The 18,566-nt window shown below is 32.6% G+C and overlaps 1 protein-coding gene and 1 pseudogene across 1 annotated transcript; both read right to left on the reverse strand.

Annotated features, from left to right (window-relative positions):
- Positions 1 to 349: 349 nt before the first annotated feature.
- On the reverse strand, positions 350 to 9,469 carry LOC132640397 (uncharacterized). Its single transcript, XM_060356980.1, has 7 exons — positions 9,139 to 9,469; positions 7,481 to 7,669; positions 3,848 to 3,976; positions 3,619 to 3,739; positions 3,441 to 3,522; positions 873 to 1,026; positions 350 to 771 (listed from the first exon to the last, which is right to left on the reverse strand). Exons 1-7 carry the CDS (start codon positions 9,265 to 9,267, stop codon positions 634 to 636), a joined length of 942 nt encoding a protein of 313 aa, XP_060212963.1. The 5' UTR covers positions 9,268 to 9,469; the 3' UTR covers positions 350 to 633.
- Positions 9,470 to 10,545: 1,076 nt separating this feature from the next.
- On the reverse strand, positions 10,546 to 16,975 carry LOC132639173 (uncharacterized; annotated as a pseudogene).
- Between the last annotated feature and the right edge of the window lie 1,591 nt (positions 16,976 to 18,566).

The raw sequence follows: 18,566 nt of genomic DNA on the forward strand, positions 1-18,566 counted from the left end.
AATTAGCTTTATCATATAAAACCTAAAGTCTCAAAACACAATCAATGGCCTTGGAGGTCGATTCATTTAATCTTTGCATCTCAAACTCACAAGAGCATATCCTTGATAAAAGCTAAAGAAACAATATCTCCGTTTTTAGTTTTGCTATACCCTCGTTCGGGGATTACCAGATAAAATACTGTAGGCTAGAGGCTTTAGAAGTTAAAAAAATATAAAAAATATTTACGATACAAGAAAAAACGGAATAATAATAATACTGTACCAGCCACCAAAAAAAATTAAGAACTCAGAAGGTATAAACAAATTAACACTTATGTCATTGCTGGAGAGAGCATCTAATCATCAAATCTATACATAAATTTTGCTGAGGGTAGTATAAATATTGGTGATCACTGTTTACAACAATTGCTCATACATGAATAATTCTTCTGACAATGGAAGCTATAAACAAAGTTACAAAAGAATGTAATAGATAAGAAATTTGGGTCAGTCATAGATGGCTACTCCTCTGCACAAATAATCTATACAAAAATTTGTTCTTCCGGTGAAGAGGTATTAACCTTGTACAACAAATTTAGAGTATAGGTGTGTCGTGTCTCCTGGAATAGCAGAAAATTTACTTGCAAACGATCATCATATATTTGTGAATTCACAAGCGGGGATTCCATGGTTTTGAAACCATTCGGGCATTTGAAACCTTTCACGAAGCACAGGCCTTACATCCTTCTGCTCAGATAGATGCTTGAGAAGTGGAAGGATTACTTCCAAAAGCTAATGTAGAAGATGAAAGCCAAGTTAAATACATGGGGGATCAAAGTAAGCTAAAATTTGAGGAATAACCTTCATTTATATTTTCTGCTCATTTCTTATACCTGGTCGTCATGGGGTTGTCCAGGAGAAAATGGAATGCACGGGATTCCATTTAAAGGCTGTAATAAGAAACTGAATGGGTTGTTATCAACAATGACAATCCGGCATAAATCCTCTGATATGCATGACAGATCCTTCACATGTTCCCGGAATTCCCTGTGATGCACATTTAGTGTCAAATTTACAGTAGCTATATTAGCCATATAGAAACAACAGTGGCTTTAAACTATTTGAGCTGTTATAGGTGATATCAACAAAAAGCAGAGTTCACTGTTAAAATAAGAACTTACTGCTAGTATCCGTTATCGGATGATTCACGGAAGTTTCGAAGTACAAGAGTTTCGCAAATAGTGTTTGTCCGAGTAAAATGTTGAAAACTTTTTTTCAAGATTTCCAAACTAAGCGAGTCCGGAGCCTAAATGGCTTGTTTTTGGAGCTAATATCCCAAAATAGGATGCGTTTTTTTTTATACCAAAATGGGTATTTCGTTGGTTATCCAACGAAATACCCACAATCAACATTGTTCCGGTCCGGAATTATTTGTTGCATTTCGCTACACTTGTAGCGAAATGTAACAAATAATTTTTTTTTTTTTTTTTTTTTTGCATTTCGTTGGTATATGAACGAAATAGGATTTTTTTTTTTTTTTTTTTGTATTTCGTTTATTAAAAACGAAATATGAAAAAAAAAAAAAATTATTTCGTTCATATAAAAACGAAATAGGATAAAAAAAAAAATTTTTTTTTGTATTTTGTTTATATAAAAACGAAATAGAAAAATAATTTATTTATTTATTTTGCATTTCGTTTATATTCCAACGAAATAGGGAAATTATAATTTTTTTATTTCGTTCATACCCTTTTTCTGCTCTCCACTTTTACCCTAAATTATTTTACCTTATCCTCTCCATTCTCCATTCTCCCTTCTCCATTCTCTGTTCTTCCTCTACCTCCATTCTTCCTCTTCTTCCGTTCTTCATTCTTTTCTTCTTTTTCTACTAATCCTATCACAAGAATTCCTCAACTTTTGCTCCATAATCTTCTTCAAATTGAGGTAATTTATTAATTTTATAAGTTTTTACAAATATTTTTTGATTTAGTCATTATAAATTAGTTCACATTTATTTTTTTGATTTATTTATATCTTATACTTAGTGTAGTAGACTATAATAAAGAAAACAAAAGTTACAAGTTTAATTAATCAATAGTTGGTAATTTCAGTCGTTGCTTCAATTAAAAAAAGCTTTAAAAAATGTTAGTAGAGTTTATTGGTCAACGAACTACAATTAAAATACTAAAAAGATCGTCGAAGCTACTGATTAAAAAGGTCTAAATTTATATTATAAAATGTTCTTTTAGTTAGTCATTTTCATAGAACAACAGTTAAAAAAAAGATGAAGAAATTGTGAGGAAAGTAAGATTGTTAAATATAACATAAAGATATTTGTATCATTTGTTGGGTCATTTTCTATGTTCAAATTGTGACTAGTCGTTGGAGATTATTTGTTGTTGATAAGCATGAAGAATTTTTACTTTTCAAATTAAAAGTATAAGATCAAGAAACTGTGAGGAAGTTGGACTTGTTTTTGAAGCTAATAGACAAAAATAGCATGTCCTTTTTTTTTTCCTATTTCGTTTTTATATAAATGAAATACAAAAAAAAAAAAAATTATATATATATATATATATATATATTTTCCTATTTCGTTTTTACAAAAAAAAAATTATATTTTCCTATTTCATTTTTATATAAACGAAATAAAAAAATATATTTTCATATTTCGTTTTTCTATAAACGAAATAAAAAAAAAATTATCCTATTTCGTTCATATACCAACGAAATACAAAAAAAAAAATTCCTATTTCGTTTTTACATGAACGAAATAAATAAAAAATTCATATTTCGTTTTTTAATAAACGAAATACAAAAAAAAAAATCCTATTTCGTTCATATACCAACGAAATGCCAAAAAAAAAAAAATTGTTACATTTCGCTACAAGTGTAGCGAAATGCAACAAATAATTCCGGACCGGAACAGTGTTGATTGTGGGTATTTCGTTGGATAACCAACGAAATACCCATTTTGGTATAAAAACAAAACGCATCCTATTTTGGGCTATTAGCTCCAAAAACAAGTCATTTTGGCTCCGGACTCCAAACTAAGCTGTCAAAGCTTTCAAAAACTAAAAAGCTAGTTTCTAGCTTTTTCCAGTTTTTGAAAAGTTCGAAACACTGAGTTTGGATGCATTCATAAAAGAGTAATTCTTCTTCAAGATTTAGCTCAACAAACACGTTAAAAACTCTTAAATTGATTCTGCAAACTGAAGAAATTCAAAACTTCATACAAATGTCACCTTAATCCATGTGAGCAAGTTATTGGCATTGAGCATCAAACATTTTTATGAATCCAATTTTCCTTCTAATAGCATCAGATTTTTATTCCTTTTATGCCATTTACTTTCAGATTAAATTTCTTCACTCTTTGATACTTTTAAAAACGATAGATTAGCCTCACATTTAACATGTCAAATGATGCCTGATAGAAAAGACGGAAAAACATCTATACTTACGTGCTAGTAGTTGAAGGGCGATAAAGTCTATGGCTAAACCGATTTTCAAGATCAATTTTGTCAACAACGGGTCTTGCATATCCTGTACACACATAACAATGGCAAATTCAATAATTTTGGATGAAGGCACCAATGGAGAAAGGATATAACTAAATCAAGTAAAAAGTAATGAGTTAACCTTCAAGTCCAGCAGTAAACAAGACCAGATTAGCAAACTCGCTAAGTTGTTTTAGAAACTCGTGTAATCCAGGACGTTCAAAAACTGTGACATAGTTGATCTTAGGTTTGCCATCATATTCCTAAAACCTCCAAGAAGAGAAATTAGCACGGATTTCAAAGAAACTTGCTAGAATAACAAAGAAACCTGCTATAATATTCTATCAAATAGTAGAAATTAGAAAGTATGCCTTTTCTGAAGATACACACTCCAGCTCAAACCACTTCAACCCAACCTCTGTTGCCTGGGTGCAAATGATGGTAGGCAAACTTGATGTCTCATATGCACAAATTAAAGTTTCATCTAAGTCAAGAACCACCTGCATCCAGCAACTAAGAACTTGAGGAAAAAGATAAACAGGAGTCATTTTAACAAAATATCTATTAAAAGATTGATCCACATCATTGACAGTCAGCAGTTAATCCATGTTGCAGGAAGAACCGGTTATCCAGTTCTACAAACATTTAATTAGCTGGTCATCCGAAGTCCCAGCTAGGTTGTTGGTACAGTTAGTGTAAGTGATTTTAGACTCCCTCTTGTCCCTAAAATCCACCATCTCTTCTTGATACAAGTCAACTTTCGGATACAGTTAGACGTCAGTACTCTTGAGAGACTGCCAGAAACTTCTTTGAACTACAACTCTTATTCATCAAGTGAAGGTATATTCTTCGAAACCAAGACATAGTCTTGTTCATCGACATAAAAAGATGAAGCAAAATGTAAAATTGTCATCAAGAAAGCAAAATAAAAGTAAACAGACCCTCCCCTGTATGACATCCTCTTCTGGTACGAATCCATCTAAAATAAGGCCCAGCATGCCAAAGAAAGGATAAATATAGAAGGTATTTCACCAGAATCACCAAGATGCTAGAGTGTAACCTTGTACTTAACCTTTTGGGACAGAGACACAGCAAATCAAGGTTCTGCTTGTCACAACAGAGCACAGCACACAGAGCAACTGTGAAGACGAGAGATATGGGAGGCACTCATGGAACAGCAGTCAAATTGTTTCTTATGGTGTGGCCAACCATGTAATTGACAGCCGATCACACAATATTATTTACGTATTTAAAACTCAAAATTTCCAAGACCTGGCATACACTCAAGATTGTTGATATAGGGCTCCTTAAGTATAAAGAGCACTACCTATTACCAATAAAGGGCTTATTACACATATATAGAAGCCTCCAAACTTGCTACAGCAGCACTTTGCTGACTCAAGCCTATATCAATGCCTAACAAAAAGCTCATCACACTTGCATGGCTATAAACTAGCCAGCTAATTTTGACAATCCCTTTGCCCAATGAATCTCATTTGTAAGCTAAGGGTGTGCTAAAAGCATGAACCACCACCTTCCCAAGAAATAAAGAAAGAAGAGATGAGAAGAAACCCAAAAGAATGCTGTAATTCTGCAAAAAATAGAAATCACCTTACTAACTTTGTAAATCACAATATTCCTTATCCTTTGACATAATTTCTGGCAAATTAATGATTCTCCCAGGAACTCCTGCCTCTTTCATTAATCTCAATTATCAACTTTTAAACTGTTCATATCCTTGTGATAGTTTCCCTGCTTTAAAATTTCCTCCTTTTAGAAGTTGGATTTCCTTAAATATATTCACTTACTCAGATTGGAAGCTAACTTTGCATTTTATATGCTTATACTAAATTTGCAAGTTGATTTGTGATTTTCCGGTGCCAATCTGCACATGCTTTTGCACACTACTTAACTAGCTTATACCTGCACCCAAGGGTATGGCCTAGAGGTCAACGAAATAAGGGAAAGCCATGAGAGATCAGGGTTCAAATTCCAGCAAAGACAAAAACGCTAATCTTCTAATTTTCCGAAGTCTTGGCGAGCAGAGTCGCCCCGTACCTGTCCGGTGGGATGTAGTAAGCACCCGGTGGACTAATCGATGCGTGTGAAAGATGCCTCAAAAAAAACCAGCTTAAGCCACTGTTTTTTTTTTCTTTTTTTTTTTTCTGGATAAGTTATTTAGCTTGTATATTCCACATTATGCCTCTTAAAAAAAGCATATGATTAACAAATCATATGCTATGGCTGAAATTATGTTCCTTCATGACCGGAAAGCTAACATGTTTTAACACATCATTTGTAGGATTAACCAGACAATACAGCACCAATGCATTTTGCAAAGAGAAATCAACCATGAATTTATATTCACTAATGAATCTATATGACCTTGGCCAATCTAAAAAAATCCCTACTATTCCAAGCAATAAGTTAAGTACAACCACTTTCATATCATGTTATTCAATTCATTGTTTTACCCGTTATTTGAGTTTATATTGGGATGAGTCAAAGAATGGAGAAGGAAAAGGATGTATTACTGAGAATCCCCGCTAAAGAAAGTCAAGAAGGTCATGCACAAGCATCCATGAGTTAGGTCAGTGTTAAACTGTTAATTGAAGTGGAGCTTCGAGCTGCAGAAGAGTAGAAACCAAATTGACCTACACAATGCTTCCTAAAATTCTTCGCGTCTACTTCGCATTTAGTTTTTCTCCAATATTAGATATCAACAATTTTGACTTTCTTTGCAAGTAATCTTGCAATCATCAAACTTCTAATCAGTATTTTGAAACTTATACTAAGTGACTGATAACTCAACAACAACAACATACCCAGTATAATCCCACTAGATGGAGTCTGGGGAGGTAGAGTATACGCAGACCTTAACCCGCACAAGGTAGGGAGGTTGTTCCCAATAGACCCTCGGTTCAAGAAAAACAACTCAGCAGTCTGGCACATGCCACGACCATTTAAACACAGGTTAATGGCCTAGTGAAAACCTACTAACTCCTAATAAGTATTCAACTGTTAACAACAATGAAGGCCAGAGCTAGAAGGTTACTTACTGGTTCGGCGGGAACCCAGTAGCTTTAGTCCAAACTCTGGATTTGTACTAAGAAATTCACTAAATATGTATAAAAATTAAATTCAAAACCAATTACTAACACCTGATATTGCTATCTTAGAAATTAGAACCCATAAAGTGCAAATTCTAGCTCCGCCTCTAGCAAACAATAACCTTGTTCAACTTGTGAGTGACCAATACAAGAGTGATATCTGACTCATTCTCATAAATATTCAAAGAGCTTAATGCAATGCCATCAAACTGTATACCCAGAGTTAATCATGTTCATCTGAATGATAAGTAGTTCAACGATAATGTGAACATATATGTCGTTTGGTACATGCACAAGTTAAACAAATTTAGTAATACAAAATTACAATTATTTAATGAATAATATTATATGAGTTAGCAACCTAAGTCTTTTGAGCCGAGGATCAATCGGAAACAGCCTCTCTACCCACACAAAGGTAGGGGTAAGGTCTACATACATCTTACCTCCTCAGACCCCACTTGTGGGAATACACTGAGCATGTTGTTGTTGGTTGCTGTTGAGTTAGCAACTTAAGGGTCAGTATCCAGAGATTGCAATAGCAAAGTCAAAAATTAGTTTTATCTTGGTATTGCTAATACACATTATTATTTCACATTCTATCCCGTACAAACTAATAGTTTCCCGCCTAAGTTATGCAAGCATTAGTTATACAAAGTTTTACATCAGGCAAAACAATATATGATACAAAGTTGTATAAGTAATGTATTAATGATGCAGAGGTTTGTCAGAGTTTAATGCTAGAAACATTTTTCCTGATATAGCAAAGTTCGAGTCTTTCATCATACCGATTCAATAAAAGGAAAACATAATACTCAAATCCAATTTCTACAGCTAAAACAATAATGTCAACATCAGTAAATATTAAGGTCTCCTACAAAGCTTACGAGACTTTACCGTGAGCCGCTGTAAATGCTCCTCATCGACACTAATTGGAACACTTCCGGCTGTGATTTGCAAAGTCGAGAGCGCGACGGTTGACAGAGGCGCTGCCTCCTCCTCGAGCAGCTCAACATCAGGCAACGGTTTGAACTGCGGAGAGGAAGAGAGAAGAGAGCTATTGCGAACGCCAAAGCAGGAGAGTACCTGAAGTTTATTCATGAAGTCATGAATGCTTTCTACAATTCTCCACACTACATAAAATAGCTAGCAGCACCTCTATTTATAATAACCAACCTACTTTTAACTCAAAATGGAAAAATCTTCCTAACTAGACTTGAATTAAAATTCCAAATACTAATCAATTTTGGTTTTGTACAATTTTGAATTATTTTTTCTAATAGTTCCTAAAGTTTATTCATGTTCATGAACTCAATAAATCTCTGAATACTCTTTACAATTCTCCACACTATCAAAACTAGCTAGCAGCACCTCTATTTATAATAGTACAAAGCCTACTTTAACTCAAAATAAAAAAATCTTTTCCAATCCTAACTAGACATGAATTAAAATACCACATCCCAATCAATTTTGGTTTTCCACAAATTTTGAAATAATTTTTCCACCAGTACCTAAAGTTTATTCATGAACTCAATAAATCTCTGGATGTTCTCTAAAATTCTCCACACTATATTAAAATAGTGAGCAGCACCTCTATTTATCTATTTATCTATTTATAATAGTACGAAACCTACTTTAACTCAAAATGACTATAAATCCTAACTAGACATAAATTAAAATACCAAATTCTAATGAATATTGGTTTTCTACAATTTTGAATTATTTTTTCCAACAGTGCCTGATTTTTATGCCAAAGTACGAGAGTCCCTGAAGTTTATTCATGAACTCAATATATCTCTGAATGCTCTCTACAATTCTCCACACTCTATCAAAATAGCTAGCATCACCTCTATTTATAATAATAATAATATTATGAAACTACTTTAACTCATTATTTTTTCCAACAGTACCTGAAGTTTATTCATGAACATCTTTAAATTCTCTGAACAGTTACACGAAAATAGCTAGCATAAATTCTAACTAGTCATGAATTAAAATAACAAAATCCTAATCAAATTTAGTTTTCTACAATATTGAATTATTTTTTCCTACAGTACCTGAAGTTTATTCATGAACTCAACAAATCTCTAAATACTATCTACAATTATCCACGCTAAAAATAGCTAGCAACACCACAATTTATAATGAAATCTACTTCAACTCAAAATAGAAAAATATTTTCCAATCCTAACTAGACATGAATTAAAATATCGAAATCTAATCAATTTTAATTATACTTTACAACAGTACCTGAACAATATCTACAATCTCCACACTATCTTCTATTTATAATAGTCCGAAATCTAATTTAACTCAAAATAGGAAAATCTTTTCATATATAAATTCGAAAAATAATGGTCAAAAAAACACATGAACTATCACTTTGAGTTTCGAACTATCACCAACTATTTAGCAAAACACATCTCAAACACATGTGATAGTTCAGGCAGGAAACTCGCAAAAAAATGATAGTTCGTGTGTGTGTTTGATCATTAACTCTAACTAGACATGAATTAAAATATACCGAAATCCTGATCAGTTTTTCCCAAGAGTACCTGATTTACGAAAGGAGTTCCTTTAAGGATCTGAAGGAAGATGTGGAAGAAGAAGGATAGCCAGTTAAGTAACGATTTCCAAATTTGTAGACTTCTAGGCGCGTACACTTGTTGTGCTATCTCCGGCATGTTTTTTGGCCGGAAACGAGGACTTGTGAAGGTTGCCCACTGGGGAAGTCAAAAAATGGCAAATTTATGATAGGAGAATTCAAAGCTCTTTTCTACTGATCCATTATATTGCTTATTAGTAGATGCTGAGGGTATTATTACTCATTAGGATTATTATAATTACTGTAAAATTCTGAAATAGTAATTAATTTGAAGGAAAAAAAAAATGAATGTGGAGCCTCCAGTTTTGAATCGGCAAAAAGGTAAAAAGTGGTGTATATATATATATATATATATATATATATATATATATATATATTATTAAAAATGGTGCAAATATCATTTTCGATGACGGAATGTTTTAAAAAATTATTCAAATTAATTTTTAATTAAGAAATGTCACATTGCTTAGAATAAAGTTTACCCATTTTTTAGTAAAATTATTTTTTAAAAGTTACGTGTCAATTTTTTTCTAGTGAGTTGTTTGATTCATTTGAAAAAAATATCTCTTTAAAATTAACAAGACCTGATTCATCAAAAAAGTTATCTCATGGCTTTAAAAAAGATAAGTCCTACTAAAACATGGGTAGACTTATTTTTTAATGTCATAAAAAAAATTTAATTAACAGCAAGCTAAATAAATTTTTTAAGAAATTTTTTTCAATAAAAAAGATATATTTGCGTCATTTATGTGAGTATATATGCCTCATTCCTATATTTACACATTCTCCCTTGAATTTATATTTTGAGATTGAGAAAGAGAGTATTTGGCACGCGATGGTGTAGCGAGTGGCTGCATATGTAAAGGACCTCTGCTCTTTCAGACTCTTTACGTAGCTATTGAGTTATTGGTTGGTCTTTTTTTATTTTTTGGTCCAAAAATAAAATTCAAAGATGTTGTTGGAAAAGAAAAAAGCTTTTGTGGAAAAGAGGTGGAGGCCTTTTATTTTAAAATTTTGGAGAATTGAAATGGGATTCTAAAACCAAAGTTTTACTAAAGTAGGAATAAAGTTATGCTTTTTCTTCCGAGTGGGTATTAATATATACTATTTCGAATAATGAATTCAGAAATAATACATAGAAAAGTTGTGTTTGTCTTCTACATTTAGAAAGCTTATAAGCTCATCATTTCATATTTCCAGAATCTCCAAAATTAAGGCATGTTATTTATAGCAGTAAGCAAAACGAATGCTATGGAGTACCACTTTACTTGACTCCTTTTATTTATTTACATTTCTGGTCAATTAAATGTTTGAAACTTTCACTAGAAAGGTTCCATTTATTAAGGAACTAGCCATATTAATACTTGACATAGTTTTTATCCAAGAAAGAAAATACCTGACATAGAAGAAAATTACAAAAAGGTATTTATAAGAAATTAGATTTACAAAAAGTTATTGAAATATACTTGTCATTGCAATATTCTTAGCCTATGTAACTCGTACGAGAAAAGGGGTGGGACAAAATTGATGTCGATCGAGTTCATTAACTTGCTTGGAAAATAGTCAATAGGCACATGAAACTCGAGAAATGGTTCTGCTTTAATCCAACTACTGTTTATATGTGGTCAACGCTTTGTTGACCAACACCACCGACATGGACGAGCAGCTTGCTGCAATGGCGCAAACCGTTGATTCCTCGAAAAAGTCCGTGGAAGAAAAGACGGTCAGATCGCCCAACTTATGAGCAAACTGGAACTCTACAGCCCTAGCGAGTCAAGTCACAACTCAATACATGTTTGATTATGAAACCTTTTTTCACGTGGTTCTGGTCTCTTTTCGATTGCTTTACAAAGGGAAACAAAAAGAAAAGCCTTGTACACCAAAAGTCAAAAGGGGAAATCCCTTGATCAAGTCTTGAATGTGATAGAAGGTAAGGAGACAAACCCCCCCCCCCCCCCCAACCACCCTAATGAAAAAAGAGCTAAAAAAAGTAATTTCGTATATAAAGATATGGGTTTGCACAAGTAGGGGGCGGCTTAATGGAGCCAAATCTTAATGAGAGGTCTCAAGTATATCCAATAAAATTAGTTGTAGCGTGTGTTACCTGTGTACCCCGTGCACTGCACGTGCATGTTGTGTGTCGCACGTGCATCCCATGTCAATTAGTAAATTTATTGTAACACATATATGTTATTGTTAAACATATGTGTGAATTATACATTTAAAGTAAAAGGAAATTAGTGCAAGCTCAAAATGATGAAGGAAGATCATATTTCAACAGACTTGATAGTTAAACTCAAAATTATTGGACATTGTTTAAAGGGGAAAGGATCAAAAATGCCCCTCTACTAAGCCCGTCAACCGGTCCGGTTTAACCGGTTCAAACCGATAACCGGACCGGTAAAACCGGAACCGGTTTAACCGTCTATTTCTTACCGGTCCGGTTTCGATTTTTTTGAAATCGGAACCGGTTAAATGGGTGAAACCGGACCGGTTAAACCGGTGAAATTAAAAAAAAAAAAATAATAATATAGCCGTTGCTGGGCTCAGCTGACCGTTATTGGACCGTTGGCAACGGTCCATTTGCAAAATTGGTCATTGCCAAACGGCCATAAATTCATTTTTTGCCCCCCAACCCCCCAAACTTTTTTTTAACACTTTAACCCATTCTCCACTCCTATATAAACTCTTCTTCATTTTCATTTTAATTTTAATCCACACCAATTCACTCTTCTCTTTCTCTCAAATCTCAATCTCTCAATTATAGTTACTTTGCAATAATTAGCCGCTTTAAATTTCTCTCAAATAAATATTATAAAGTCTTATTATAGTTTCAATTATTAATTTTGCAATTATAATATTGTTGGTGGAGTTGGTGATTTTGCAACAATCCGAAGTAGCTTTGGTGGATTTGCAATTCTAGCCGCCTTCACTTTGTTGGAAATTAATCCAGCAATTTGGTACCTTCGTTCCAACTCTATCTTTATTTTTCACAATTTAATTCTAGCAATTTAATTTGTTGCAATTTATTTTCTTGTGATTTATTTGATTGTGATTTAAATTAACTCTATTTAATAATGGCAAAGAGATTTAGACGTGGTGCCGATAGTAGTAGTGGTATTGTTAGGGGTGGGCTTAATGAGGAAACATTTGTGGAAGAAACACCTAATTTAGGTATTGATGTTGGTGGAAATAATCCACTTTTAGGTTATGAGGTAATGCAACAATATTTTACCGACACTTTTAATGAAATTGATGATGATGATGAAACACAACCCCCCCCACCCCCGAAAATCCCATAGGAGATACATGTCCTGCACAATCACATACATAAGACAAACCGCCTAGAACTCGAAAGCCAACCGCTAAAATTTGGAAATTTATGACTAAGGATAGGGAAAACCAATCAGTTACATGTACCCTATGTGGACAAGTATTTGCCTTTAGGCAAGGAACTAGTAAGGATGGTGGAACGGGTACACTAAATGGTCATATGAGAAAAAAAACATATGGATGTTTGGGGAGAGCAAACGGGTTCAAATGTGGGGGGTATTCAAATGACGATAGGCCCACGAACTGGTAGAAATTTTAAGTATGACAAGAAAAAAGAGCGTGTAGAAATAGCTAAAATGGTAGCTTATGATTGTTTACCATTTTCCTTTTCCTCGGGTTTGGGGTTTGTTACTTACATTCAACGTTGTTATAATCCGTTATTTAAGGGTATTCCTAGAAGTACTTGTAGAGCGGATGTTATAGATTTGTATAAAAAATATAGATTTTATTTGCGCCATGTATTTAATTCTTTAAATTGTAATGTTTCTCTTACCGCTGATTTGGGTCTTAGTCTTAACAAGTTAAATTTTTTTGCTATTACATGTCATTGGGTTGATGACAATTGGGTTATGCAAAAAAGAATTATAGCATTTTTATATGATGAAGGAAAAGGTCGTCACGATGGAAAAATTTTAGCGGATTCAACCAAAACTTTGAAGCGGAGCGACGCATTCGCGATTGGATTAGATGGGAGCGACGCAACCAAAACTTAGAAGCGGAGGAAGGCGAAAAGGAAGAAATTAAAGATTTGATAGCAAGTGGACCGGACCAAATGGAAGACTTTGAAGATATCTCCGTGGCCGAATATGATATGGGGGAAATTAACGAAATGATTCAGAATTGGTGAATTTATTATTCTACTATTTCTTTACAACTCATGTATTATTTGCAAGTTAAAAAAAAAAACTACAACTTGCAAATAAATGTTATCCAAGAATGAATAAAATATATGGCTCATTGAGCTTTCTTCTATTTACTTTTGTTCATATTTTTACTTATATTAAGTTAGGAATATACCTAAAATATACTAAGAATATACTTATGATATACATCTACTTAAATTAAAAACTAGAAAGTTATATACTTGAAAAATAACTAAAATATACTAAGAATATACTTATAATATATAGTATACATATAACTTAAACATATACATATATATCTATATATATATATATATATATACATATTTATATATATTAAGTTATATAACTTAAGTATATTGATATATATAAGTATATTCTTACTATATTTTAGGTATATGTCTATATACGTATATATATATACACACGTATATACGAATTTATAAACTTAGAAAAAAATTAAGCTATAAATAACTTAAGTTATAATATATAAGTTATAAGTATATATAGTATACATATAACTTAAACATATATATATTAATATATATATAACTTAAACATATATATATATATATCTATCTATCTATATATATATATATATATATATATATATAATACAAAAAACAAAAAACAAAAAACAAAAAACAAAAAGGGTTTTGGACTGTTTGAACCGGACCGGTTCCGGTTTGGGGTTTCAAACCGGTAAACCGGAACCGGTCACCAGTTCCGTAACCGGTTACCGGTCCGGTCCGGTTTGAACCGGTTGACGGGTTTACCCTCTACTTTGGAAAAAGGGCTAAAAATATCCTCTGTTATGAATTTGGATCAAAAATACGCCTCCCGTCATTAAAGTTTTTTAATATACCCCTCACTTAACGAAAATTCCAAATTCCCCCAAAATAATCCGATTTTATTTTTTAAACCAACACCATTATTTTACGTGACCTAACTAAATAATAACCCATATGATGCCTTTATTCCCCCAATTCTCTCAAATGTACTTCTCTTCAGCAACATTAGAGAGAGAGAGAGAGAGAGAGAAATGAGGTTCACACTAATGTTACTCTGAGATAAGATTTTGGATAGAAAAGTGAGGTTCACCTTTATGCCATTCATACAACCATTTCTCAAAAACCTATGACATGCTACCATCGTATCTTCTCTCGGGACCTAAAATAGAAAGCTATGGAAACTCATTCATTAAGATCAAACATATCATAGTTACTGTCAGTTCGACTGCTAAAATTAAAATCTATCGTACAATGCAAATGAAATTGAACAGATGGTGGGTAATAGAGAGCAAAAGTGAACTAGATCACTTCATCAGGAATTTGGATGACACTAAATTTTTCGAGGAACTTGCACATAACATGAAGTCCAAGAGTAAACGTATAGAGAGTGAAATAAATCTTCTTTGGAAGAATCTATACTTGGTAATTATCAACTAGTACTTTGTAAACCGTTTATACTCTGAGATAAGATTTTGGATAGAAAAGTAGGTTCACACTTTAGCAACACTGAAGAGAAGTAGAAAACGTTTGAGAGAATTGGGAGTAATAAGGAAATCATATAGGTTATTGTTTAGTTGAGTCGGGTTAAATAATGAAGCCGGTTTAAAAAATAAAATCGGGTTATTTGGGGATTTTCGTTATGTGGGGAATATATTTGAAAACTTTACCCCAATTTGTAATGGAGGATATTTTTAGCCCTTTTCTCAAAGTAGAGTGATATTTTTGACCCTTTTTCCTTGTTTAAAATTGGGACGGTTGTTTCTTGAAATAGTTTGTTGAGCATTAAGAACTACTACGATGAACTATTTTTTTAGCTTAAGTAAAAAATATCTAAACACCTAACTTTACTTTTAGTAACTACTGAAAAATGGGGCTCTAGCACTTGCGTTACTGGCTTGTGTATTCGCCGACCCTGGATATATGTAACATAAGTGTATACGGTTGTAGAAATGGCGATCCACAAGATAAACATCAATATCCACATTAAACCTTTCTGCCTTAGAGACAAGCCACTTATCCACTGTAATATAATGCTCAAACATGCTATAAACCCCACTGTATTAGATATCATATACAGTCTATAAATTGTTGGGTAATTATCTGCCATAGATGAACCTGCTGTATATGTATATTCTAGGTCATGGAAAAGGTGGCAGTGGTACCCAGTATCTGGAAAAATACTACTTCCTCTGTCCCAGTTTATGTGATACACTTTTCTTTTTAGTCTGTCCCAAAAAGAATGATACATTTCTATATTTAAAAATAAATTAATTAACATAAAACTTCTCATTTTACCCTTAATGAAATGATTTACGGTCACACAAATATATATGGATTGTTTTAGACCACAAGTTTTAAAAGTCTTTCTTTCTTAAATTCCGCGCCTAGTCAAACTATATCACATAAATTGAGACGGAGAAAGTATCATGTGTCAACAACATTGACGACAGAATCACAGAGTAAGATTAGGGAAGCTTATCCAGAGCTTGAGATTGTAGTTTAACCTCATATCTTTTCTAATTAAGGATATAGAGTATAAAAATATATAGGCTACATATACATAGTTGCAGTATGTTAAGTCATACCCCTTTTTTACTTCTCCAAATAACTCTGCCATAAAAAATGACAAATATTTTAAATCGATGAGCCATTTTTAGTAACAATGACAAGTAAAATGAATCAGAAGGAGTAGTTGTAATATGATTATAATACCAAAAGCAGTCATATTTTTATAAACTTTCATGAAGAAATTCGATTAACTTGGTGTTGAAAAGATACTTAGAAAACAGAAATCATTTTAATTAATAGCTAAACTTAATTAGTACTAAATACATTTTGAATCATCTTTTCAAACTCCACCATGAGGATTGAGATCAGCTTGAAAAGTTATGGTTGGAATAAGAGAAGCCACAATCATTAGTGTATTTTTCTTCCTTTCTAGCCAGTCATCTATTTGTAATATTTTTGAACTTTTTTTCTTTAGATCATCATGAGATGTATATTTTGAAGGTCTATTGGCTTCGATCCGAAAGTATGATTGCCTTTCTTTCGACATGTCCCCGTAACTCGAAAGGATTCTCCACTTTCAATATCTTCAATGTCACTACAGACTTGAATTTGATCATCTGTTGTTGTCAATCCATATGCATTTAGCGCATTTACATCAAATGCAGGGTGCCTGCTAATTTATGGTCTGTACTCAAAAGTTTTGAACTTTCAGTAGTGGAGATGACGCTTTTGATATTTAGTAATAAATGAGAAATTAGGAAATCATCATTTAATGATTTTCAAATAGAAAATGCAATACCTCAATTTACTTATCAGCATCATCCAAGTGCATAATGGTGTGCCCACCACTATCATTTGCATTAAAGAACTCATGTTCCCATCGAATCTCCATCAGCACCTTGAGAGCCTCCAACTGATTTTGCTTCATACACAAATGCAAAATGCCCTCCCCATTGTTAGTGATCATTTCTAGAGCTTCATCTGGTTTGATTTGTATCAGTTCTTTGATCACTTCAACTCAGCATTTGATGGCTGCAAGATGAAGAGTATTTCTACCATGAGCCGGGCACATTTCAAGAATTCGCCGCCCAGGGGCACCTCAATGAAATTGGCGGCCTAAAGTCAAATCTTAATAAGAGGCTTCAAGTATATTTATAAAACTAGTTTTTGCATCCGTCATATGTGTATCTCTTGCGCCGCAAGTCCGCAAGTGCATCTCGTGCACCGCACGTGATCCCACGTCAATTAGTAAAAATATTTTTAAATCACATATATATTATTGTCAAATATGTGTGAAGTATACATTTAAAGTAAAAGGAAATTAGTGCAAGCTCAAAATGATGATCCTATTTCGGCAAACTTGATTGTTAAATTCAAAATTAATGAATATTATTTAAACTTGAGATGGTTGTTTCTTGATATAGGTTGTGGAGCATAGGAGGATACTACGATAAACTATTTTCTACCCTAATTCAAAAATCGAAAATGAAAATAATGATAATATGCCATAATCGGGTCCGGAGTGATAACTTGCCATAATCGGCTAAATTAAACTGATAGTGCAAATTGTTTTTACACAATCTACTTTTCATTATACAGCTAAAGTCTTTAATCAAATATTTAGCTTTGTCGAGTATAATTCTGCATGCATTTTGATAAATAAAAGATTAAAAACACGTGAAAAAATAGCAACGAGTGGAATGGTCCAAGGGAATAAAACTGAGCATTGAAAACGTGGGAGAATTTTTTTTTTTTTTTTTGTGGCTGTGTGTAATTAAAAGAAAAGCTAATCACAATATCCAACTCATTCTCTTCTAGTTAGTGGATGCAGACTGCTGACTATTTTGGCTGTGTTATTTTTAAAACAATATTCCTGAATTAATTACGAGCTACGGACATATTTCCTTAAAATATGGATTTTTTAATGAATTCTATGTTTGTCTTCTTTATTCTAGATCTAAAAAGGAAGTTAGGTTGATGCTGACCTTGCATTTATTATCTTCGTGTTTTATTGATAAAATATGGCTCGTAGGCTTAAGAAAAAGTTAAAAATAGTTTTAATAAATTAAAAATTGTCCTTTAGATTCATTTTCTTAATCTGCAATTTGAGATATTACACTTATATTTATTAGTTTGATTCTTTTTGTTTTGAAATTTGATTCAAATGATTGTTGTATTTTATTTCAAATCCTACCCCTTTATCTTATTGGTTTTGTCCAAAGGAATTGACCTGGTGGTGTTTGAACAATTTCAGGCAACCTGGATTGAATACCTCTTATGCTAGACAATTCATGTGTAACTAAGCATTCTCTTAAACCATCTTCTTCCTATTTTGATAATACAAAATGAACTTGGATTAAACTAGAAGCTTTTTGTAATAAGATTATCAGAGATTAAGAACTCGGATATGTACATAAATAAATAAGAGGGTGTTTGGATTGACTTCTTAAAAATAGCTTGTAAGCTAAAGTCATAAGTTGGATTATCCAACTTTTGACTTTTACTTATTTTTATACTTTTTTAGCTTAAAAATAAGTGCTTAAAAATATTTTTTATCTTTTTCAAATATCACAAAAAATAAAAATAAAACTTAAAAGTCAAATTTTAAGTTAACCCAGACACCCTCTAAGTAGTGTTACAAAAATGAACCTCAAGAGAAATCT

This window comes from Lycium barbarum, chromosome 5, assembly GCF_019175385.1.
Source record: "Lycium barbarum isolate Lr01 chromosome 5, ASM1917538v2, whole genome shotgun sequence".
In the NCBI taxonomy this organism is placed as follows: domain Eukaryota; kingdom Viridiplantae; phylum Streptophyta; class Magnoliopsida; order Solanales; family Solanaceae; genus Lycium; species Lycium barbarum.

What these genes read in the sequence shown, in the direction of transcription:
- LOC132640397 (XM_060356980.1), bottom strand. Translation starts at nt 9,267, where the DNA reads ATGCCGGAGATAGCACAACAAGTGTACGCGCCTAGAAGTCTACAAATT. An exon ending in GAACTCCTTTCGTAAATCAG is followed by an intron (nt 7,670 to 9,138) that starts GTACTCTTGGGA and finishes AATAAACTTCAG; the next exon opens with GTACTCTCCTGCTTTGGCGT. An exon ending in GTTTACTGCTGGACTTGAAG is followed by an intron (nt 3,523 to 3,618) that starts GTTAACTCATTA and finishes ATGTGTGTACAG; the next exon opens with GATATGCAAGACCCGTTGTT.